The sequence below is a fragment of the Ctenocephalides felis genome, unplaced genomic scaffold (assembly GCF_003426905.1).
Source record: "Ctenocephalides felis isolate EL2017-DRISC unplaced genomic scaffold, ASM342690v1 CF-g0.4_SCAFFOLD_01886, whole genome shotgun sequence".
NCBI lineage: Eukaryota > Metazoa > Arthropoda > Insecta > Siphonaptera > Pulicidae > Ctenocephalides > Ctenocephalides felis.
In genome coordinates this window covers 36,315,247-36,341,633 of record NW_020538040.1, presented here as the reverse complement: position 1 = coordinate 36,341,633, position 26,387 = coordinate 36,315,247, and the positions used below count along the sequence as shown (strand labels likewise).

The following is a 26,387-nucleotide window of genomic DNA, read 5'->3' as shown; positions in this document are numbered from 1 at the left end:
AAACAAACATACTTAATCTTTCCCCTTTGAACCCTATCTCAAAATCAGTATAGTTTAGCTGTTATAACGACTGTCACTACCTTAACCTGGCACAACCGTACCCAGCCTCCCGTACTCCATTTTAAACGTAGGAAAAGTGAAATTAGAGAAAAAATAAACATTAATTTTAATATAAATTATGCGAATAGTTTTTAACAATTTGTAAAAGGAAGAAAGTAAATATAAAAGTTATTTAACGATTGCCGTAAAAATACATGATATTATAAGTTTAATATTTATGAAACAATATTTTACTAATTTTAAATTTGCATTCTAATATGTTTGTCGACTATAAGATTATATAGCACGGCTCAGCCTGAAATAATAATCAACGAAAATAGCTTACGGCCAGATACACAACAGACTTTACAGTTGACTGCGAGCCAAATAAATAATCGCGTGGTTAAATCTAAAACTAATTATATCAGAAAGCCAAGCAAATAATATATTACTAGCTGCTCCAAACAATGTGTCTGCAAGAACCCTTAATGGACCGAAATTTGTTATTGTTGGCAAACCGCATTTACATATCGCAGGTATCCCACATATTATATACATATATCGTACTTTACTCTTACCACTTTTCATACATATTACATGGAAAAAAATGATATGAGATATATTGTAAGATATGTTACAATTCAAACCACCATAAGAAAGAAAAACGATGCAGATATCATCATTAACCCTAGAATGGTATTGTGCTTAACAAGTGATTTTTTTCATTGAGTGTCTTATGTGATTGTTAAATTATTTCAGAAAATATAACTCTAGTTTAGTAGCAAATAGTCTTTCTATTTTTTTTCATAATTTCCATAACAAAAGTACCTAATAAAAGTGCAAAAGTCTGCATGTACGCCTCGGAAGTGTGCAGATACCGTTCTAGGTATAATATAATATGAGATAAAAATAATATGAGATTTAATGTATTGTACCGCTTTACAATAAAAATATTCAAATCTTGATATATGCACCATAATGATAATTAATTTTATTATTTTAATGTTTCAGCAACCAGAAGTTAACAGTTCTTTGAGCTGTTGTGATAAATCTTCACCTCAATCACTTTTTAGAACCCAACGGTTGGTCTATCTCTATTTTATATAGGTTATGGCGGGGGGAAAAAGGTCCAAATTGACTTGAAGTAATTATACTGTCTAAACAGAATGAACTACATTACAACACTTAACGCATATCAAACAAACAACTATCGAACTATGTTCAGTAAAATTATCAGTTAACTCCTAATTATAGAAATATGTTTTTGAGCATTTCTTCTAAAATTTGTCATCTGTCCTTCTTTACCCCATAGGCTGCGTAAAAATGGACAGCCATCGGACAAACAGATACAATGTCTTATTTTCAATTTAAACGAAATTTGTCGAAATAAAAACCTAATTATTCAACCAATTTTACAAAGATTACACCGAATATAACCTTGATCTAGTGTTTCGTCAGAATCATTCATCAGCAGAGTTGGAACAACTATTTATTTAATTTATCTCTTGTAAAATTGCGTTTTTTTAACATAGTTAATTTTTCAATTGCTGTTTTTTATTTTCACACCTATGCCAGGGTAAAGCTTCAGTTGGTCCTTTTTACCCCACCCACACGCAAGTTTTTATAGAGATTATATGAAAAAAAAAACTGTTGAATGTAACTTAAAAATAACAATACATCTCATAAAATATTTAAATAACGTATTCTTTAAAATTATATTAAGGTCTCATGAACTAAACACACACAGTGCTCACAACTAAAAAAACTAACAACGAAAAAATACTTTTGTTATGAATTTTCAAACATTGCCGTTTATCTCCTGATAGCGATGTCGTAAGAATCAATAAGGTGATCGCTGGTTATATATCTTTTCCCCTCTACTTTCAAATATTATTGTTAAAAATTCTTAACTTTACTTGGTTTTGAGATAGCGCACCTTTTTACCTGCGGAATTTCTCTAATAATAATAATTTTTAATTTTATAAAGCAATGCCAAAGAATGCCTATTTTCACATTATAGTTTATTCCCAGGTTTAATAGAATTGTAGATATTTAGTTTTCGTGTTTAAATTATTATATTTTATTATTATACTCCATGTATCCGCTGATGTGTAAAACACTATAAAATGTTTTTCGTAAATAATATTTTAATAATGAATAAGGTAATAACCTATATCCACAGACAAGAAACAGAAATAAAAATTATTTTCAAGAAAGAATTTGTAAAAGTGTTTTGATTGTATGTAATCAAATTACTTACGCCAGAAATTGTAGGATAACGAATTCGATTAGTAAGATTGTGAAGGTGAAAGATAATTTTCCACGATCGAAGAAATTACATTTGAATAGGGCACATAAATGAAATGTTTATTAAATTTTTCAATACAATGGTGTCATCATTTATAAAGTCTGAAAATGCGATATAATATTTACTTTAACGCAATATCTTTTATGTGAAACACACGTTTACAATCGTAAGTTCTAATATAAATTTTTATACTTATATTCTGCAATGGCATAACTTAGTCGGCAATACCTTTCACCAAGCCATTTTTTTTTCATTTATATTTTTGTATCTTACTTCATATTTTATTATTTTTCTTTAGTTTGTTATTTTTTTGTAACTAATTATGTACATTGTATAATTTGATTGTTGTTTTTATTAGCTAAGAAAACAGTTTTATATTATAAGACTCTATAAGTCTTGATTGACAAAATAATAAATAAAGATAAAAAAAGAAAATATTCTGCAATGAATAAAAAAATCAAACTCCTATCAATTAAATGCATCATGCAACCAAATAAAAATATTGTTCTTACATAGCAATCAATATATTGAATAAATTTTAAACTGATAATAAAACTAACATTTTCCTTTAATATATTTAATGTATACATGTAAAAATATTTATTTTCAATTGTATTATAACCAAAATTTATACGATTTTTCGTTAATGTCAACTAAGTCTGCCACTATTGTGTCAATAAATTAATCTTTAAAACATCATATATAAGTAATAAACGAAGGTTATAAGATAGTTTGAAATTATCCATGAATCAGACTATGATTACATATAACATTCACATTCCATACATTGCAGATTGTAAGTATAAAATTATATTGGAAACTAACTTAAGATTGTAAATGGATGTTTTAAATAATACATTATAGTAAATATTATGTCGCATTTTTAAAGAGAATATATAAATAACATCATTGTATTAAAATGTTTAATTTAAATTTAATTTAAATTTTATGTACGCAATTCAAATGTAATTTATGCAATCGTGGAAAAATAGCTTTCACCTTCACAATTTGACTAATCGAATTTGTTATCCTACAACTTCGGGCGTAAGTAATTTGATTAAACAATCAAAATACCTTTACAAAGTCAAGATTCTTGAAAATAATTTTATTTCATTTTTATTACTCGTTTGGAGATGTAGATTATTCCCTTTATAAGAAAATGCTAAGAATAATTATAGAGAAAATGAAAAACAAGAAAAATTAAAAAACTTCATGTGTTTGTCGCTGGATTAGATTTCTATACGATCAAAATCTGAAGAGTGTCAAATAGTAAGTGTAGTAAATTTATATTTTAAAAATTCAATAGGGAGATTAGACTAACGATTTCAATAACATTTTCAATAAACTTTCTGTAAAAAGTTGACATTTATAACTTTAATTTAAATATTGTTTGAATTAATTCGGCAAACACTAAAATTATAATAAAACCAGACCACGCAAAGAATAAGCAATTTTGTTCATGAGAATTAGAGTCCATGATAATTTTATACTAAGAAGAGGTACCATTGTACTGATTTATTATTCCATTATTTAATTTAATAAAATGATTGTGCGTCCACTTAATTTTTATTAAATAGAACGCGAGAATATATCATGTTCATTTAATTACCTAATTAGTATAACATATTTCCAGAAAACAATTGGTGTTATGTCTGATCATATTTTATGAAATATGAAACGATAATAAAAAAATGGCGAAACATTATAAAAATGAATAATTCAAGAATTAAACAATTTCTAACTTTTTAATGAACTAGTGAATGCAACTGATGAGTAAAAGTTACATAAAATTCAGAACCAGTTTAGCCAAATCGTTAAATAAAACTAGCCCATATCGTTGTGATTGCTTCAGAGAATAGAAACGATATTTTAAAAAAGATTTATAAGACATTAATAAACAATTTATTAAGATCGACAAACGATAACAATTTTAGTAATTACTAAGCGTAATTGATGAAATTGTTACACATAATATAATATGAATATGTTTAGACAACAAATCTAATTAAACACTATAACTAAGAAAAACGTTAATTTTACCAATATAATGTGGTAAGTTATAGTAATCGCAAAAAAATCGAAAATTAATATTTTTACATATCTTTACATTTCAAAGATTTCTGTATTTTTGACATATCTAATAATTAGAAAAAAAATGGATCTATTTGTGTGTGTGTGTAGCATGTATGTATGTATGTTTGGATACAATTTTTCGACTACGATTTCCAGAGCACGGATCAACCGATTTGAATGATTCAAAAAACATTTCACTTGTATTGATAAAATGATGAATGGATTAAATTTTCGGAAAGGCAGGTCCAGCGATTTTGGAGATCCAATAAAGAAGTTAAAAAAATGGCATTTTGGCGGTCAAAAATATCCATTAGACATGTTCATATCAAATTATCAGATATTTTATAGAGATTTTAATAATAAGTACAAATTTAGTTTACATTTCCGAGGGTTCCGTACGCGCTTCAATATTTCGTCTCCAAAACTATAAGCGCAATCACTTTAAAAAAAAATCCAGAAAGTCTCAGAATTTTTTTTTCAAAATCTCCAAAAAATTAATTAATTAAAGCTTTTTTTAAATTTAATTTTCTGTACTGAAGGTTCCAGGAATTTGCTTTACCCCTCCGTCGGTCGAATATTTTTTCACCTTCAAACGGTCGGAGTGGTCTGGCTGGACCACCATTCATTTTACATGCTTTTTTATGGGGTAAATGAGTTTTTGGTGTCTTATATATTAACGATTATTAGTAGTAAATATTTATAGTTTAGATTTTTTCTTTTTTACCGTCTTTTACATGTGTTGAGCTTGCTTATAATAAAAAAATATATATATTATATTATATTATATAAAAAAATCAAGGAATATAAAATAATCGTTGCTTTTTTATTATTTTTATTTTTCTGTTTTATATCAATGAAAAACAATAGTTATCTTTTTCGGCTCCTTCGAAATGAATGTGAAATTCAAATGAAAATGAAATGAGATGCGTCGCCTTTGAAATGAGCTATAAAATTCAAGTTGAAAATATAATTTCACTTCAGGTTTGAAAAAAAAAAATTTCGAACACAGTACAGGTAAAAAAATTCTTGATAATATGCGCATTACTCATCAGATTTTCAATGTTTGCGATGACCGATAAGTTTGGTAGGTTTTCAAGGAACTCTCGTCGTGAAAATACTAACATTCATGTTACAACACAGAGCAAAGAAGAATATATAAAATGCAGTTTGAATAGAAAATACCAGAAAAAAGAGAAAATACTGGTTTACATATATCAAAAATGTATGGGTGGTCTAGACAGACCACTCCGACCGTTCAAAGTATAAAAAAGTTAATATCCTTATAATTATCCTTCTGTAAATTTTTTCGTCCTGATTTTTTCATTGATCGACAGCTAATGAAATTTTAGGAAAAGTCAAAAAATTTCAAGTCGATAGGATTACTAGAAGTATTTTTTTTTTTTAAATTGAAGTCGAAAAAAGTCTGGCCAGACCACGCCGATCGACGGAGGGTTAAGACATGTTGTCATCCATGGACCACTATTTTTACCATTTCAATGTGATCAGGAAAATGTTAAAAAAATTGAATCAAACGTAATAAAAACGAAGAATTTTTTAACTTCCCGTAGGGCAAGTTATAGTAATCGCAAAAAAATCGAAAATGAAAATTTTTATATATCTTTACGTTTCAGAGGTTTCTGAACATTTTGGCATACCTTAGAAAAAATGGATGTATGTGTGTGTGTGTGTGTGTGTGTGTATGTGTGTGTGTGTGTGTGTGTATGTATGTATGTATGTATGTGTGTGTATGTATGTGCGGATACAAATTTTCGTCGACGATTTCGGGAACACGGATCAACCGATTTAAATAATTCAAAAAACATTCGATCCGTATTGATAAGGAGACGTGCTGATTAGTTTTTGGCAAAGGCAGGTCAAGCCGTTCCGAAGATACGGGGCAAAAAGTTCCGAAAACGGTAACTCAGTTTTTAAGAGAACGGAGCGACCGATTTTAATAATTCAAAAAACATTTTATTTGTATTGACAAGATGAAGAATCGATATAACTTTCATGAAGGTAGGTCCAGCGGTTTCGGAGATATAGAGGAAAAAGTAAAAAAATGAGCCATTTGGCGGTCAAAAATGATCATTAGACATATGCACATCAAATTATCAGACATTTTATAGAGATTTTAACAATAAGTATACATTTTGTTAACATTCCTATCGGTTCCGTACCAATGCTTATGCGTTAGACAGCGACGCGGCGCTTACGCGCTTTATATTTTGTCCCTATGTAGTTAAAGCAGTACGATTGCTTTGAAAAAAAAGTTCAGATCTTCCACAATATGTCAAAATAAAGAAAAAAAAAATTTTTTTCAAAAAAAAAAAAAATTTTTTTTAAAAAAATTTTTAAAATTTTTTTTTTTTTTTCAAAAAAAACTAATTTTTTGTCCAATTTATAGTTTCTCAAAAATCTTATTTTTTCAAAGTAATTTTTTTTCAAAAATGTTAATCGTTTTAAAAAAAAAATAATAATTTTTGGTACGGGAAGTTCCAGCAATTTGCCTTAAGGCACGATGCCCTAATTGCCTTAAGACAGAATTCCACTTACAGCTAGTTTTATTTTATTACCTTCGCGTGAAAACAAATGCCATGCTGAAAAGCTTCCTCGGAATGCAGAGGTATGCGGGTATCATACTCATCACTCGTGACCAGATCGTATTGGCGCTTAGAGGACATACTACAGTGCGTGGCGGCCCCCTGACGGCCGCGCCCTGCGACTCTGAAATAAACAATAAAATAATATTAGATGGCGAAAGAGCCACATGGAACACAATATTTATAACGTTTTCAATGTCTTCTGGACATTTTCGGTCACATCAAAATAAATGTTTTTGGTAATATACATATGTTCTAAAATGCATAAGTTATAATCCATACATACACATTATGTACATATTAGAGATGGGTAACTCACTCCGGAGTTATCACTCCGATACAACTCCTCCCTCGGAGTGAATCCGAGATTGTCATATCCGACTTCCCTAAACTGATACTAAATCTGTTAACATGTGCAGATATTTGCTCGAGATTTTTTACTAATACAAAAATTTGAGTCGAAAAAAAGTGGTCTTCTTCTCGTCTCACAGTCAGTTTTAGGACTTTTCAAGTATGTAATGTCTCAAAATAATGCTATTTTGTATTCTATATTCTGTATACGATAATGTTTGACCGTAAATGCGCTCTTTTAATGTATGTATACAACCAGCTAAAAAATATTTAGTATCATGTTATAACTTTTGGGCTCGCCCGTAGGTAAGCGGTTAAGAGCGATGGGGCTTGTTTCAGAGGTCCCGGGTTCGATACCCACTTCGAGCAGCCTGTTGTCAGGCAACATTGACAAAGATTTTCACTTGGAAATATAGACAGCAATATGTTTCCAAGTGAAAATAGCCCTCGCCCGGCATTGTTGCACCATACTTGCCCTATTACAGAGATTGTAATAAAAATTTATCATACAGAGATGTGACAACTGTTTGGGTTGCCATCTGGAATAAAACAAACGTAGTTTGTAAGATATTAATCACAACAGCTCATAGAACCCGTAAGTTCTGATCGCTGTTAAAATAAAAAAAAAATGTTATAACTTACACAATTATGATTTTATAATTGTGTAAAAGTAATAGTATGCTAATCAAACTACCTGATAATAATTAATTTTAGAAAAGGAAATAATAAAAAATGTGAAATACTATTATTTTGTGAAAAATATTATACACAAAGATTTGTCTTACTTCATATATAAAGTCCACTGCATTAATTCCATATAAAAATAAACATATTCAAAGAATTCTATATTTTCTCTTCAAAAATAATTATAAAATTGATTTTGTTTCCCAAGTTTTTTGTCAATTTGAGATTTGTATGCATATTGAAATGCATAAAATAGTAATTATTATAATAAAATGAACAAAAATGTTTGAACTATTTGTAAACTATTTCCAAAGTCTTAATAAATCCTTAGACATGTTAACAACACGCTAGAGAACACATTTGTGTCAAGTATTATGTTTCAAAGTTGTTGAAGTTGTGAAGTTTCTAAGTGAATATAACTCCTCTCTGAAGCGGAGTTAAATCCTAACCGATCCAGCTTCGGATATGATAAGCCCATCATTAGTACATATAATATAATATAGTATATATTATATACGTTGGCAACTAAGTAAGTGCGGATTTTTGTTATAATTGTTTTTATTGAACTAAATAACTTTATTGTCCATTTTGATCAATGGCTTTCTGTCATCTTCCAAGAAGCATCATTATCCCACTGCCATATAACTTTTGGTTTTTACTAGCAAAAACTGTATCAGGTACAATTTGGCACCATCAGAATCATTAAAATTCTTACTGGTCAAGATTTGACTAGGGCTTTTTCTATTTAACCCGGGACCCATTGGGGTAGGGGATACAATGATATGAATATACAATGATATGAGTATAAAAAGCTGTAACTCATAATAATTAGGGAGACTAGCAAATGTAATGAGAGAAGAAGGTTGTAGAGTGAAGTTCAATATATATCATAATCTAAATAGTAGTTTTATTCACATATCTTATGGTGATGGAATATTTATAATTTACAGCCCACTCAATATCAAATTAATCATAGTGATCCTCATCACTTAATATATTCAAAAAAAATTCTGAAAGATCAAAATAACAAGTAATCAGAAGGTGCAAGGTCAGGACTGTATGGTGGATATGGCTAAACATCCTAACCAAACACCAATAATTTTTGCCGAGTGTCCAAAGATATGTGAGTCAATAATGAAAAAAATCACCTTATCAGTTTGTTAATTTAGGCCATTTTAGGTTCAATGTAAACATCCAGATTGATCGTTCGTTTGGGAGGTAAGAGTAAAAGTAGATAATTCCTTTGTAATCAACTTCATCTTTGAGTGAAAAATTACCAGAACGGAATTTACCAAACCAATTTTGACACTGTCGTTTTTTTAAGGTTTCGTCATCATAAACAGCTCATAATTTTTTGTGAGCTTAAGATGCCTCTTTACCTTTACCTTTCCGATCAAAAAACTTTTTTACTGAAGAACATCTAAATTGCCAAGTATCCATTAACTTAAGTTATTTTACATTTGGACTACGTGGGCAAAGCTAAAAACTCAATTGAAACCTAAGCTGAAAAGCTCACTTAATTGTCAACCTAATATATACTTATATACATATGAATAAGATTAGAATGTCCATTTGTAGTACTGAAATCGCCATTTTTTTACTGCATGCATATAAGTATATAAGGTAGGGCAAGCGTCCACCACCCTCAAAAACAAATAAAATTAAGAATTTTTAACCAACAATATTTGCAAGTAGAGAGAAAAATGTGTATAAATCATCAATTAGCACATAATAGTCGAGTTCCTAAACTAGTTTTTATTTATTTTTAACTTTTATATACATTATTGTAATTATGTTATCTTTCATGTGGAAGTACATGTAGTTCTTATTACTAAAACAATTATGTAAGCTATATTTGCAGTAATATACTACAAATGCAGCTGTATTTTAATCGTTATATAATGTTGAAACAAAAATACAAGGAAAACTTTTGAATCTACTTATAAAATAAGCTCAATAAATTTATTTTAAAGTAATGGGCAAACTTAAGCATTTCATTCTAGGAGCTAAGTTGCTATTGTATGTTTACAATTTTGTTTACAATCGGTAGAAAAACGGCAATGTCTGAAAATCCATACCAAAAGTATTTTCCTTCGTTGTTAGCTTATCTGGTAGTGAGCTCTGTTGTTTAGTTTACGAGACCATAATATAATTTTTAAGTACACGTTATTTAATTGTTTTATAAGATGTATTGTTAATTTTACGTGTGAATCAACAGTTTTATTTATGTAACTTCTATAAAAGTTCAACTGAATCTTTATCCTGGAAAAGTGGTAAAAATCTTTAAAACGAATAAAAAGGTAAGTTAAGTAAATAAAAGCTATTTTACAAGAGATAAAATAAATAATTAGTTATTCCAACTCCATTGATGAGGATTTCTGAAATACCAGATCAAGGTTATTCACAGTGTTATATATGTAAAAAATGCACCTAAGATATTTATATTTTACACTGGTTGAATAATGTAACTATTATTTTGTAAAATCCCTTTAAAATTAAAATATAACATTGGACCTGTTTGCCCCCTGGCTGTCCCAATTTACCCCGCTTATGGGGTAAAAAACAAGGTTACAAATTTTTGAAAAACAACAAAAAAAACACTTTCGTAGAATTATGAATTAGCTGGGAGTTTTACTGAACATAAACAGATAGCTGTTTGTTTGATATGTGTTATTTGTTGTGATGTAATTGGTTTGGTTTTCACAATATAATTGCTCAAAGACAATATGGACCTTTATACCCCACCCCCACAGCTAACAAATATTATTTTAAAAAATTCTGTCGGACTGCCTGTCTGTTCCGGCTAATCTCTGAAACGGTTAGACCGATTTTGAAGACAATTTTATTGGCAAGTAGTTGACGAAATTGAACGTAAATTAAACTACTTTTATTTTAGAATTTATTTCACCCTATTATCTTCTCACCTTAATGTACCCCCGATATAGTCCGCGTGAAATTTAACAAAAAAGTTTGTTTTTTTATTACAAGAAATTCATTTTTTTTAAATCTTATTTTATAAAAATTATAAATTAATAAAATCTTAAATTAATTTTTACTGCTTTCTTTTTTAATGATTATACACGTGAGTTCATTATTCAGTTTTAAGTTGAAATTGATGAATCATTTATAGGTTATTCTCTTTTATTAGTAATAGCAAATAAAATAAAAATGCAAAAACTTTTTTGTTGAATACCACGCGAACCAAGTCACAGGTACAGGTAGTACACACACACTAATATATATCTATATATATTTATATATATACTTTGTGTGTGGGACAATAAAACTATAAACTGTGAAATAATTTACATACGTACACATATAGAACTAATTCCTCGAACTTGATCGTAAAATTATTTTATTGGAAAAAATCACTGAGGCTTAGTTAAGACATTCTTTTAAAACGCTGATTAATTGTATATGGAAGTATATAAGTGTGTATGTTTATGAATGTATGTGTGTGTGCCACAAATATTTCAAACGAAACGAATGCTCAAACAAATTTTAATATTTGCATTCGCAAAACTACTTTTCTGTAGATTTTTCTCTTTCATGTAACTGGATTTTTAAAATAAGATTTTATGTAGAAGTATTTTGAAAGCTTTTTCGATTATTTTGATTATAATATACTTAAGATTATCAGATTTCAATAGTAATATTAGCCATTATGTTCGACTATTGTAATCAAATATTCCCATTGCTTTATCAAACATCCATGTCGGTCGCGTTTCATCTTCGAGGTCGTCCAATAACCAAAATGAAGAAGACGCTCATTGTCAGTAATTTATATTATGAAAACATAATTGAAAATTTTCGATATGGTATTGGATTTCATACACGTTCAATCAGTAAGATAGAAATCGTAATACCGCATAATATACCAAACGCTTTCTTGAAAAACTTTATTAGTCCCAGAATAGTCGTAAAGCACGATCAAATATAACATTTACAGGTATACAGATAACATTTTACAAAATGATAAATATTGGTATAGGGTAAAGCGGTGCTCATAGGTCCGCGGGTAAAAAGGTTCACCACCATTATCTCAAAAAAAGTGAAGATAAGAAATTTTACCAACAATAATGAATATATATAAACTTTATGGTCACTCAGCTTCTTGAGACACCAACTTCAAGAAGACTGAAGAAGAAGCTGCCCAAAGATAATATGAAGGACCCTTAGAACAATTATAACTTTATGTGAACACAATAGTAGAAGAAATTAAAAATTTTGTCCGCATTTAATAGAATTAGCACTCTAATCAATAATAAGTTGTTCTATCATATTATCTATGATAGGTGTATGTATGTATGTGTATATGTAATCTGTGTAATGTACTTTGTTTATTATTGTAAATATATACATATTTGAGTTTATTTTTTTCTTTATAATATAAAAATTTAATTAAGATATAATTTAGTACATTAATAAAAGGTGAACCACTGGGTTTTCCTTTTAAAATTCTAGGTTATTTGTCAAATTAAAAACTCAATGTCTTTCTATATAGACAGATTGTAATTTATAAGATAATAAAAAAAAAATTAAAAAAAATGTCCAGATGGTACGGAATACCCGAAAGGTCAAAATCGAGTATCTTAAAATTCGACATTTTCTCTCTATCGTAAAATCGTTAGAATGAATATCGTAAGTCTTCAATGTGAATCTTATTGGAAATTTTTACGTTATTAAAATTCTCTTTGAAAGGCACGAAATTAATAATTAATATGCATAAATCAAATTTGTATCTTCAAAATGACATAACTCGTTTTTGACGAAAACCAAAAGACTCGAAGTTTTCAAAATAAAAATGGACATTTTTAACTTTAGAAATTGGTTCGGTTTTTATCTCCCAAACGTGTCATATCTCTATACATTATTAATTTCAACGTATATCAAGTTATGTCAAAACATTCATAAAAATAAACATTTTTGTAGCAATATTTTTTCCTGTCATCTGAATATTCTGATTGATGTGTGAAATCCTGAGAGCTTCTATATTGATAGCACTCACGTTTGATAGTATGTATATAGTTGCAGATGCAACATTATATCATTTTTTCCTTTGCACTATACTAACTTAATTATATATTAATCTTATTATAATCATTTTTTCATACAAAAAAATAACAAAATAAAATATATGTATATATTAAACAATACAGTATAAACTAAAATCTGTTGGGATAATTCTATAAATTTTGTTATTTTGAGTCTAAAAGGGTAGGTGATGCCATACCATCCTGCAACTATTTTATTTGAATGAAATAATGTATCTTATTAGATTCTGATGAGATACTTCCCACTGTCGTGTTATCCTCTTGTTAACGCAACGGTTCAGGTTTTAAGGGCCGTCCATTAATCACGTGAGCGAGTTTTTAAGGATTTTTGCACCCCCCTCCCCCTGGTGATACATGGTGATATTCAAAATTAACCCCCTCCCCCACCAAACATCACGTGTATTTTTAGTTACGTAAAAATTTTGATTTTTTTTTTAAATGCTTGAATTTAAACAAACAATGAGTTAAAAAATAAATACACGTGATATCTTACCCTACCCCTCCCTCCCCCACGTGATATTTCGTAATTTATTGTCAACCCCCCCCCTTCCCCTAAAAACCTCACATGATTAATGGACGCCCTCTAAATGCGGACCCAACGTTCGTAACGGAGAAAAAAGTCAACGAAGAAAAAAGTGTATTTTATTATGATTTAATATTGTTCAAAATAATTAATTAAATTTATTAAACGCGTTAAATGCTTTTTATGAAAGATTCTTCCAGTAGGTACTACTCTACTGCAACCCATTCTGATTGTGTAACCGCAAACCTACTTATCATCCACTGTTTCCAGTCCTTGTGGTGCGTTAATATAAACCTGCGGTCAAAAACTATTTCAAGTCTTCAACTAAGTCAAAATGTTGCAGTCATAACTATAGAAACTAAAAGCTTAATTGTAATCAGTAATTTTCAACCCTTTCGTACGGCGGCCCAGTTTTTTGAAAAAATATTGCTGTGCTCCCCTTAATTTTTCTAAAGATCTAATTTTATGAATACTCAACTGATATTCGTTTATTAGGCAACAAATTAATATAAAATACATATACAATATTAAAATATACATAAAAATAATTATTGAAGTAAAACTTCTTTAGGCGCGACTAGGGTGTAAATCCGTACAAATGCAACGGAAGTCCGTTACGCCCGAACGGTTCGTCATTCGCTCTCGATGAGATTATTTCGATACGGGTCGATTGTGATTAGCCATCGTGCATGTGAATAAAGATGTGTCGTTATATGCGATTATATCGCCAGCAAAAAAGTAAAAAAAAATACCAACAGTCAATGAATGTATGTTAATTTGAATGAATATTTTATTTGCATGAAGTTCTTCAAACACAATTACATGATGAGTGAAGTTGCGAAAACAATATTTGTTTAGGCGTTGTTTAACATAATCCGCTGTGTGAACGAAAATTATAGAAGTTATTAATCAGCAATTGCTTCATTTCTCTAATGAAGGTTCATTTCTAAATGCCGATTACAATGACAAACCGATCATGTCATATTTGAAGTATGACTTACAATTCAATTACATTATTGTTCTTGAATAATAAACATATTTTTAATGCTATTATAAATATATAATTTATAATTTATCGTTATATAAATGTGTATAATGGTTGACACTAATAAATGTTTGCATCACGTGTGTTACCATATTACTAATCAACATTATTCAAAATTGTTACATGATGTATTTATTTTTACTTAAATGGAATCTTGTTTTTAGTCATTTATTTTTAATCATTTTAACGTTCTTGGTTTATTTTTTGAAAATAGTTTTTGAAAGCAACTGTAGTTCCCTTGCAACGACCTCGCGTACCTTTGAGTGGTCGCGCCCCACAGGTTGGAAGCCACGGTGTTACGTGCATAGTTGGAGGTGAAATATTTGTCGTTTTAAATTATTCGTGAAATTTCTTTGATCTATTTCTGTATTGTACAAAAATAACTAACAATATTATAAAACTCTTAAAGATAAGCGTTGAGTTCTGAATGCAAGTTTTGAATCAGTTACAGATGTTGAAGTTGCTGAATTATGTATACTCTGTGTGAACTATATTTACCAAATCAATGCTCCTAGATTACACCTTCTCGTGGTCTTCGAATAATCCAGAAATCTAGTGAATCTATCTATAATATATCAGTTAGCCAGAGTTGAAATAATTGAATAAGCAGGGGATCGTTTTATAGGTAGTTCGTTCGTTCAATCCAGTATAACTCACGCAGCGTGGTACATGATAGGACTTTCATGTGTGACCTTCACATAGTCGATATTCAACCATAAAATTATTGAGAAGTTGAGCAATACATAGTAACACATACGTGTTTGCATTATTACCGAACACCAATATTTTAACTTCAATATGTTTCAAAGTAAAAATAATCTTTCCCGGGTGTTGGTAAGCATTACAATCTAATAAAAAGTCATCAATTTTATCAAAAAAGAGATAGGTCAACCGTCGGGTTGTCCTCTAAAGCTACGAGAAGTCATCACAATAAGCTTATAGGACTATTAAGTATTCGAAAATATCCTTAATATGGATATTTTTGAATTTTCTTGCTCCCAGGAACTCAAATGCTTCCAAATTGATAAAAAAAAAATTTCAAAAGTTTTAGCTCTTAATATTAACTTTAAGATAGTCCGTAATCCAACCAAAATGACATTTGACACTGCGGTGTGAAATAGCAATAAAAAATTCCTCATACTATTCTCCCCTGAATCGAATTGGAGTCTAACTCAGCTCATCCGAACCTAGGACAATGCACCCATTATCAATATATATTTATATAGCATTAGGTTTTTTTACAGATGGTGAAAGATATACAATGATATGTTTTTGGGCATTCATCCAATGATAGAAAGAATTTGAAAAAGAAGAATGTCTTTATTAGAATAGTATATGTTTCGAGTCTTGGTTTGACTCACATTCAGTCCATACAAATAATTCAAATAAAACACAAAAAATGAGAGGCACTAATTAATATATACACATTAAAATATAGTAAAAAGAAATAATAATAAAGAAAGCAGTTTTTGTGATCATACATTTTTTTAATTTTCAATATCAATGAATGCCCAAAAACATTTCCACAATAACCGAAACTTGGTCAAAATTTCACCAAAACTCTGGGTTGCACTTAGAAGCTCATAATTACCTAAGAACGAATCGGTTTGTTTTTCACGGATCATATAACTGATATTTGTAATAGAGCACATAAGTCTTTAGGTTTGATAATGAGAAATTGTAAACAATTCAATTCTAACAATGCACTTCTTTGCATGTACTATTCTATTGTACGTTCAAAATTAGAATATGGTTCGATTATTTGGTATCCTCGTCAAATCAACAACTCTGATGCGATAGAGAAGGTTCAGCGAAAATTTCTGAAGTATCTTTATTATAAAACATATAAAATTTACCCTAAACGTGGCTTTGACCACAACACTTTACTAAAAAAATTTGGTATTCCTTCCCTTGCCTCACGTCGATTTATCTGTACAATTATATTCTTATTTAAACTTTGCAATAATTCTATAGACTGTCCTCTTATTCTTAATCAACTATCTTTTAATGTTCCAAGGCTATCTACGCGTTCACAATTATTTTTCAATTATCCTACTTCTAAATCTAATTCTCTCTTAAATTCGCCTATTTTACTTATGTCCTCTAACTTTAACTTAATTAATAATGAAATAGATATTCACAACACTTCGCCTAATCAAATAATCTCCATCTGCACAAGTTATCCTTTTTATTTTCTTTTCAAATATCCCACTATTTTATCTTATTCTGTTTATAAATAATATTGTTATATTTTGCATTATATGTAATTTTATGTTAATAACTATATATATTGTAATTTTGTATACATTTTAATTGTTATTCATCATGTAAAATAATTGTATTTTTGAGTCCTCTTGGAAAAAATCTGTGGGCTATATATTTGAAAATAAATAAATAAATAAATAAACAACGTGAGATAATTATTCTCTAATTTTTTTCAGGACAGTTAAGGTCATACCATCACTCCGTTTCAGCTTGATGTTAAATTCTGAGATACCCTGTACACACACACACACATACACACACATATATATATATATATATATATATATATATATATCAGAAAATCTGCTTCGTGCACATAGATTGTATGACTAATTTTATTGCGAGTGTCCCACACCGGAGTCATACGGCCCGAACGCTTCTTCCGTTTGCTCGAGTTTTTATATTATTATAGGATGGTGCACTTCACACATGACAAGACAAAGGGCCTAACACATCACGACTAGTGTACAATATTATATACACTAAAACGAAATCTATGTATTTCGAACAAAATAATAGTTTGTTCAAAATTTCAAATTACAGTAAACAAACTAAATTGGTTTTCCGGATTATGCTACAATACTACACTATAATTTTGTACTCGATTTATAGGAAATGAGACAATTGCGGGGGAGATAAATGATTTTATCCTTTATTTATTTGCTTTTTCTTATTATATAATTCGCATTTCACTCAAAATGTCTATTCCGTCCGTAACAGTTCCATTATTATTAATGTCAATTCTGATTGGACAAAATGAAAAACTGTTGAAAATTCAATATTGCTTCGGGAATGAGATATAATAAATGAAAAGTACAGAAACTATCATATTAACCCTTTGCGCCCTTTTTGGGAAACGTCATCAATTCTTGTCAGTCTAGCATGTCACTCGGCTGTCTCTTCTGGGAAACTCGGCTCAGTTCGTAATGAAGCGTCGAATACAATAGATCACCAATGAGCAACCGGCGGCGCGCGGGCTTCATGCGGCCCATTAAATACTTTTCTGCGGTTCGCCAAGCATTTCTGAAGAACAATTTTATTGATTTTCCATCTATTATTATCTTCCAAAGTCAATAAAACAGTGTTTTCTTTCCAAATTTACTATCAAGTATTTTCAAAGTATTTACCCCTCTTTCATTATATAATCACGTTTTTCTTCGAGCAATTCGTAAAGCAACATTTTCATTAAAGAAGAATGATATATACCACTTTTGTGTGAAATGATAAAAAATTATTAGACGTGTTAAGGAATTATAAATTTAAACTTTAACGTGTTGCAGAATATGAACTTGGATATTTTTGCAAATATGTGTTCTTCAATGTCCACTAATTCATGTCAACCAAATTGCGTAATGTACACAATAAGATAATTTTTACAGAAGGTAAGGGGGCGTCCATTATCACGTGGGGTTTTTAGGGGGAGGGGGGGTTTGACAAAAAATCACGAAATATCACGTGGGGGAAGGATGGGGAATAGTAAGATATCACGTGAATTTATTTTTTAACTTATTTTTTAAAAAAAAAATCAAACATTTTTTAAAAAAATCAAAATTTTTACAGTTTTATCTCGTAACTAAAATACATGTGATGTTTGAGGGGGGGTAATTTTGAATATCACCTTGTGTCACCAAGGGGGAGGGAGGGTCCAAAAATCCTTAAAAACTCGCTCACGTTATTAATGGTCGCCCCCTAAGTGCCGAGTGCAAAGGGTTAATTTTATATCAAATAGTTAGTACATCTATCCCCCGTTTTACACGGTATTGATATTAAAAAATAATTTTATTTTTTTAGAAATTATAAACTATAATTTGCTTGCATCTACGATAACATTTTCGTTGTTTTATTGTCAAAATACAACCCTACAAAATGCATGTTACAGTTACGGATTCTTAAGATGGGAACTGTTTTATGATCAAAACTAAATTTTATGTGCGTACAAGATGGTGTGTTTGAAATACCAAAACAAAGAGCATGAAGGTTTTAAAAATTTGTTTTTAAATAGTGTTTATGTGAATTCTCAATACGAAGAGGTATACGAAGATTATTTTGTTTATACCTGTTTGATTATTGAAACCAATTAATGTTGTTATAAATTATTAAATGTATTGATATTAAATATATTAATATTTATTTCTCATCCAATGTGTTTGTTATTCATCATGTTAAAAACCGACAAAAAAGGCTTTCTTATAGTGATATACGTTTTGCACGGTAAATTTTTGGACTTACACGATTTTTTATGGAACCTCTTCCGAGTAAAGCGGGGGATAGATGTATATATCATCGAAAGATATGATCAAACAACCTACGCATATACAGATATTTGGTATTATAGTGAACATGTGTGTGGTGCTGGAGGCGAATGGAGAAGCTAAAGTAGACAGACAAGATAACAAATGAAAAAGTCCTGAGACGAGTGGGCGAAGAAAGGATTCTACTGAGCACAATCCTGAAAAGAAAAGTAAACTGGATCGGACAATCAGAACTATATATACATAAATTATATGATGAGTCGTGATGTAATTCCTTAACATATTGTTATTATAAGAAATCAAGTTTACTTAATAATGTTATTATAAGTGTGTTCCAATTTTCGATACGAGTTGATCGGGATATAGTTTGGTATGGCGTGTTTTAAGGGGGTTGTTCTTTTTTTTGTTACAAAAAGTGCAAGGTATTTGTTTTTGTTTTTCTCGAAATGTATTTATCATAGAGACATGCGGTTTTTTTAAACTAAAATTACAAAATCAAAGAATATTAAGAAATTTTATATATTTTTTTTGTCGCCGTCATTTGTTAACCAGGGGGCGCCAAAGTGGGCATTGCAAAATCGATCTCTTTTGCGGTGCCACAGATAAATCCGTTGCGCATCGCCTGAAACAAAAAAAAACGAAACTACGTTGAAGAAGAAGCTTGAATCCAGTCCTCCTACCAAAATGAAAGAAAAAAAGCAAGAAGGAAAAAAATGGCAGCTATTTAAAAACCAAGTGTTAAAAAGGGCATTTTTTTGGGACGAGAAGCTTCGCAATTTTTTTTGAGTAATGTTATGAAGTTGTTTGAGGTAGGGGGACTAGGTATTGCAGTGGTGAACAAATTAAAAAAAATGAAAGTCAATCCGAATTGTAGTTTTTTTTTAATTTGTGGCACCGCATTGAAAAAAGTCAATTTGAGAAAAACGTATTTAAAGTTTTTAATATAATGTACTAAATACACCATTTAATTTAATGTACTAAATACACCATGGTGTTCAAAGATGCTGACACATTAAAAAGGTCATGTGCATGAGGTATTATAATGAAAAAGAGAGCAGCTGGCATACAATAGCTCCGGAGCGATGAAAAAAACGGTTTCAGAGGATCATACATATAGAGATATATATATCTATAACTTCGTCAAAAAAATAGATATTGAGATGATTTTTTTTAAATAATTCTAAGGTTCTTAGCTTTCATAATATCAAAAAATCTCAAAATCGAAAAAAAAACCAAACAACCCCCTTAAAAGCAATCAGCACTATATATATACATACATTCTATGAGGGCTTGTGGTATGATGTTTCTTCATATTGTTATTATAAAGAACAGTGGTTGACATTTCTCTACCTGATGAGATTTTTTTTAAGAGATGAGGTGATATCAAGTTGGCCGAGGTGGGGGTTGAACCGGTAGTTGCAAAAATAGTGCCTCCTGCACGCCGTCGTCGATGGTAAAATAAAAGGACTGAAAGGAATGAATGGGAAGAAGAAGAATGCAGACGATTGACGACTTACGCGAGAAGAGAAAATACATGGAACTGAAAGCCGAAACACAGGACCAAGAAGCATGGAAGCAGAAGTTTGTGAAGAAAAATTCATAAAAAAATAATAAAAAGTGATTAATGGTTGTTAATTAGTTAGTGAGCATAATAAATAAGGGGAGGCAAATCATTAATTCTGTGGTGCTCTCATACCATGAACTATTTATTATTATTATAGTGAACATAATATCCGTCCGTAAAAAAATAGCCCCAGTCAAAGTGTGTTCACCTTGACATCAATCAGCAGTGATTGCTCATGTTCCATTTAGTTTTCCCTTTGATGTACCTCGCTGTAATAAGACGCGGATTATCTGTGACATTCAAATCTCGTGATTATCTCAGATTGTCTTCGAACAAATCACCCCTTTGTATACGTGTGAATGTATGTATGTGTATGTGTATGTATATATATGTATGTATATATATATATATATATATATATATATATATATATATATATATGTGTGAATAGGGCCGGCGCTACTCTGAATGCCCAAGAGATTCGGATATATAATATATAATATATTATAAGGTGACCATATTTTTTTAAAGTCAAACCCGTTTTTTTTAAATGAGAAATACTGACTTCTAGTAAGAACTTTATTATTAACTTCCCGTAGGGTAAGTTATAGTAATGGGTCGGAAATCGAAAATAAATATTTTTGCATATCTTCACGTTTCAGAGGTTTCTGAACGTTTTGGCATATCTAAAAAAAAATGGATGTGTGTGTGTTTTGTATGTCCGCATTTTTTCGTCCACGTTTCCTGGCGCACGGATAGACCGATTTGAATGGTTCAAAAAACATTCGATTCCTATTGATAGGGAGATGTGCTGATTAGTTTTTGGTAAAGGTAGGTCCAGTGGTTACGGAGATACAGAGCAAGGAGTGCAGAAAATAGAAATCGAGTTTTTGAGAGAACGGAGCATCCGATTTGAATGATCTAAAAAACATTCAATTAGTAATGATTGGGAGAAATGGTGATTAGTTTTTGGCAAAGACAGGCCCAGCCATTTCGAAGATACAGGGCTAATTATACAAAAAATGGCAGTTTTTGAGAGAAATAAGCATCCGAATTGAATGGTTCGAAAAACTTTTTGCTTGTGTTGACGAAACAATTGCTTTCGATTATTTTTTTGTATATTGAAAATAATTTAGATTTTAATTTCAATTCTTGCTAAAGTTTTAAACTTCACTTATATACTTCAAAAAAATAATTTTAACTTTGCAATTCAGTTTATATAATACTTAGAAATATTAGAGAATAATCTTCATTTTCTTATTATTATTATTTATTCATCTTCATTTTAAATCCGATTGATTAAGTTTGTTTATTTACTTTTTATAAAATAAAAATAATGAAAGTTACAATCATAAAAATCTATTTAAAAACATTCAATATTTTTCGTACGCGAAGTTACAGCAATTTGCCCTAAGGCACAATGCCATACACCACTAGTTATTTTATTATTTCATATCTATTATTTTTGGATATATATATGTTTTTTCGATTTTGATTTTAGTATAAAATTCCATTCAATTTCCTTTAAATTATTTCTATACTTTTCGAAAATCCGGACAATCCGGGACAAAAAATCTGAATCCGGGGCAAATATTGCTTTTAGAAAAACCCGGGACACAAGGTGGAAAAATCCGGGGAAAGGGTATAAAATTGTGTTCAATTTTCTTCGAATTATTTCTATACTTTTCGAAAACCTGGGACAATCCGGGACAAAAGATATAAATCCGGGGCAAATATTGTTTTTAGAAAAACCCGGAACACAAGGTGGAAATCCGGGACTGTCCCGAACAAACAAAAAATAACGTACTTTTTCATAGAATTTCAATGACAAACCGTAAAAACATTTTGAAAAATAGAAGGGGGGGGAGGCGCTTGGGAAAAAATGGTATGCGGGCGCTGAAGACCCTATCGCCGGTCCTGTACATGTATATTACATGGTATATATAGTATGTATTGAATATCTGTTTGTGTATAATTTATATGTTAATAGTGTTTATATAGTTTTATACAAATCAAAATGACCGCGTACGATAGACGCTAGGGACAAACGGTGTAATGCGTTAACTCGCGAACACCGTTGCCATGTTCGCGATGTTGTCAAGCAATCATATGTTGTTACTTGAAAACAACAGGTAAATAAAATTAATATAGAAGAAACATAAGACAAAAGAAACATACTACTATAATAAAATTATATAAATAAAATTCAGAGATAAAATCAAGATTCGTGTGCGTAAAGTCCTAAAACTTATTGAATTCAATTCAACTTCATGCTTTTAATCATGCAACTTTAAAAAAAAAACAATATATGTATATATATATATATATATATATATATACCTAAGTCTGTTTTTACACGGTCTTTTTGTACACGGTTTGAAAATTGAATATTTTTAATTTTTTTACACGATTTTATTCCATTTAGCACGATTTGAAATGTTATGTACTTAATTTTTTTTTTGTCAAATTTAATTTTTGCGAAGTATGTTGATATCACAAAAAAGTATTTATTAAAGAAAAAAGTCTGAAACCATCGATAGTATCGATAGTTTGCGAACACTAGCTTAAATCTTTAAGTGAATTCCCCTTTAGCGCGTACAAACAATTTTTCTTATTATTATTATTATTATTATATTATTATATTACTTTTAAGATTAGAGTGCATATCTTTTTTATCATTAATTACTATGCTTGTGAAAATAAGCATTATATATTTGATTTAATAAAATAAACATGAATTCTTGTTCTTAAATATTCTTGTTTTTCACTAATTTTAATAGGTTTTAGAGATTAGGAACAAATCACCCATTTTTGTATAAGATCAATGTCTTTTTTTACACGGCTTCTTCTGGAACCAATCTACCGTGTAAAAAAGAGACTTAGGTGTATATATATATATATATATATATATATATATATGCAGCGAAAATTTCTTACCGGTTTCTCTATTCATACAAATATTAGGTCCGGCAAGTTGCACGACTGAAATTACGTTTAATTCATCACAATTCTCACAAACTTCACTCACTGAATGCAACAAACAACACTGTTGATATGTCTTTCGTGTTTTGTGAACAAAATACTTCCATGTCTCACTAAACGGTTTAACATTTTATTTTCTAAACAACATTTTATCACAAATATCCACTGAAACTTTAAATTAATATAATACTGAAGTAATTTTTTTAGACAAAAAGCGCGTGGTCGAAAGCACGCTCTAATAACACCGCTGAGGCATCACTGATATCTCGCCTTCAGCGTGGAAGCTAGACACAGCACTAACAACAATGCACTTGCCACTCGCAGATGGATCACACGGTCGGAAATGCTCGGCGTGAGCGGAGTTGTACGATCCCATAGCTCGGTCATTTGCACGACGAGAACCCATCGAGATTCTACTAGGAATCCGTATCCAGACAATGTTATCTGAAGCGCTTTTTTTTTAATCTCATATGGAAGTTCCTTTTGTCCATTACTCGTGCTCGAAACGAATGCTAGGAATACCTGTATGTCTTGACATAAGTCGTGCTGAGAAAGATATAGTCAAAATCTATAATTAACATAAAACAAACTAGTGGGGTGCATGGCATCGTGCCTTAAGGCAAATTACTGGAACTTCCCGTATAGAAAACTAAATTATTAAAAAAATCTTTGCAAAACTTTAAAATAATTAGATTTTTGAGAAATTTTGAATTTTTTTTAAAAAATTGTCATTTTTGGAAAACTAGATTTTTTTATATTTTGTATTTATTATGAACATTGTACACATTTTTTTAGTGGTTGTAGTTTAGTACTACGCGTAGTCGTCTAACGTGTAGTAAGGTACCAATAGAAATGTACACAAAATTTGTACTTATTATTATAATCTTTATAAAATATCTGATAATACGATGTACATATGTCTAATGTTTATTTTTGACCGCCTAATGGTATTATTTTTTAACTTCCCGTAGAAAAGTTATAGTAATGGGCCGAAAACTAAAAATGAAAATTTTTGCATTTCTCGACGTTTTGAAGGTTTCTGAACATTTTGGCATACCTCAAAAAAAATGGATGTGTGTATGTATGTATGGATACATATTTCCAGTCACGTTTTCGGGCGCACGGATCAACCGATTTGAATGGTTCAAAAAACATTTGATTCCTATTGATAGGGAGAAGAGCTGAATAGTTTTTGGCTAAGGCAGATCCAGCCGTTTCGGAGATACGAAGCAAAGAGTGCAGAAAATAGAAATCGACTTTTTGAGAGAACGGAGTATCCGATTTGAATGATCTAAAAAACATTCAATTAGTAATGATTGGGAGAAGTGTTTATTCCGAAGATACGGAGCTAAATATGTAAAAAATGGCAGTTTTCGAAATAACTAAGCGTCTGATTTAAATGATTCAAAGAACTTTCTGCTTATCTTAACAAAATAATTAATTTTGGAAAAAAAATTCTTGTTTCAACTTTTTTTTTTTTTTTTTAATTTTTTTGTATATCGAAAATAATTCAGATTTTATTTTTAATTCTGACTATAGTTCTAATATACTTTACAAATAATTTCAACTTTGCTATTCAGTTTATATAATTCTTATAAATATTAGACAATGTTACAATATTTATAATGATCTATTTGAAAACATTCAGTATTCCTCGAACATTTTGTTACGGTACGGGAAGTTCCAGCAATTTGCCTTAAGGCACGATGCCACCCACCCCACTAGTTATATTTTGTATTTATTATGAAAATTGTAAACATTTTTTTAAGCAATCGCGCTGCATTTGGAGTCGAAATATCAAAGCGCGTGAGCGCCGCGTAGTCGTCTAACGTGTAGTAAGGTACCAATAGAAATGTACAAAAATTGTACTTATCATTATAATCTTTATAAAATATCTAATAATACGATGTACATATGTCTAATGTTTATTTTTGACCGCCTAATGGTATTATTTTTTAACTTCCCGTAGAAAAGTTATAGTAATGGGCTGAAAATCGAAAATGAAAATTTTTGCATTTCTCGACGTTTTGAAGGTTTCTAAACATTTTGGCATACCTCAGAAAAAATGGATGTGTGTGTGTGTGTATGTTTTGTATGTCCGCACTTTTTCGTTCACATTTTCGGGCGCAAGAATCAACCGATTTCAATGGTTCAAAAAACATTCGATTCCTATTGATAGGGAGATGTGTTGATTAGTTTTTGGCAAAGGCAAGTCCAGTCGTTACGGAGATATGGAGCAAAGAGTGCAGAAAATAGAAATCGAGTTTTTGAGAGAACGGATCATCCGACTTGTATGATCCAAAAAACATTCAGTTCGTAATGACGGGGAAAAGTGGTTATTAGTTTTTGGCAAAGGTAGGCCCAGCGGTTTCGGAGATACAGAGTTAAATGTTAAAAAAATTGCAGTTTTTGAGAGATCTAAGCGTCCGATTTAAATGATTCAAAGAACTTTCTGCTTGTTTCAACAAAATAATTGCTTTTGGAAAAAAAAATTTGTCTCTAATTTTTTTTTTTACAAAATATTTTTGTAATTTTGGATTAAAAGTTCAAAAAAATTGCCCTGGCTAAGCACAGTCTAAGCGCCACTCTGGTACAAATGTTTACCCAAGTGCGTTTATACTGTTCTGTGCGGGAGCACTTTTAC

The 26,387-nt window shown here is 30.1% G+C and overlaps 1 protein-coding gene across 2 annotated transcripts in view; it reads right to left on the bottom strand.

The window, feature by feature from the left end:
• Positions 1-23,977, bottom strand: part of LOC113377041 (carboxyl-terminal PDZ ligand of neuronal nitric oxide synthase protein) — a 68,400-nt gene extending 44,423 nt beyond the window's left edge. For both annotated transcript variants that reach the window (XM_026617208.1, XM_026617207.1), the window contains exons 1-2: positions 23,699-23,977; positions 6,994-7,144 (exon numbers count right to left, since the gene is read on the bottom strand). In XM_026617208.1, coding sequence (XP_026472993.1) covers positions 6,994-7,101 — 108 coding nt within the window. In that variant the 5' untranslated portion in view covers positions 7,102-7,144; positions 23,699-23,977. The remainder of the gene's footprint in view (positions 1-6,993; positions 7,145-23,698) is intronic.
• Between the last annotated feature and the right edge of the window lie 2,410 nt (positions 23,978-26,387).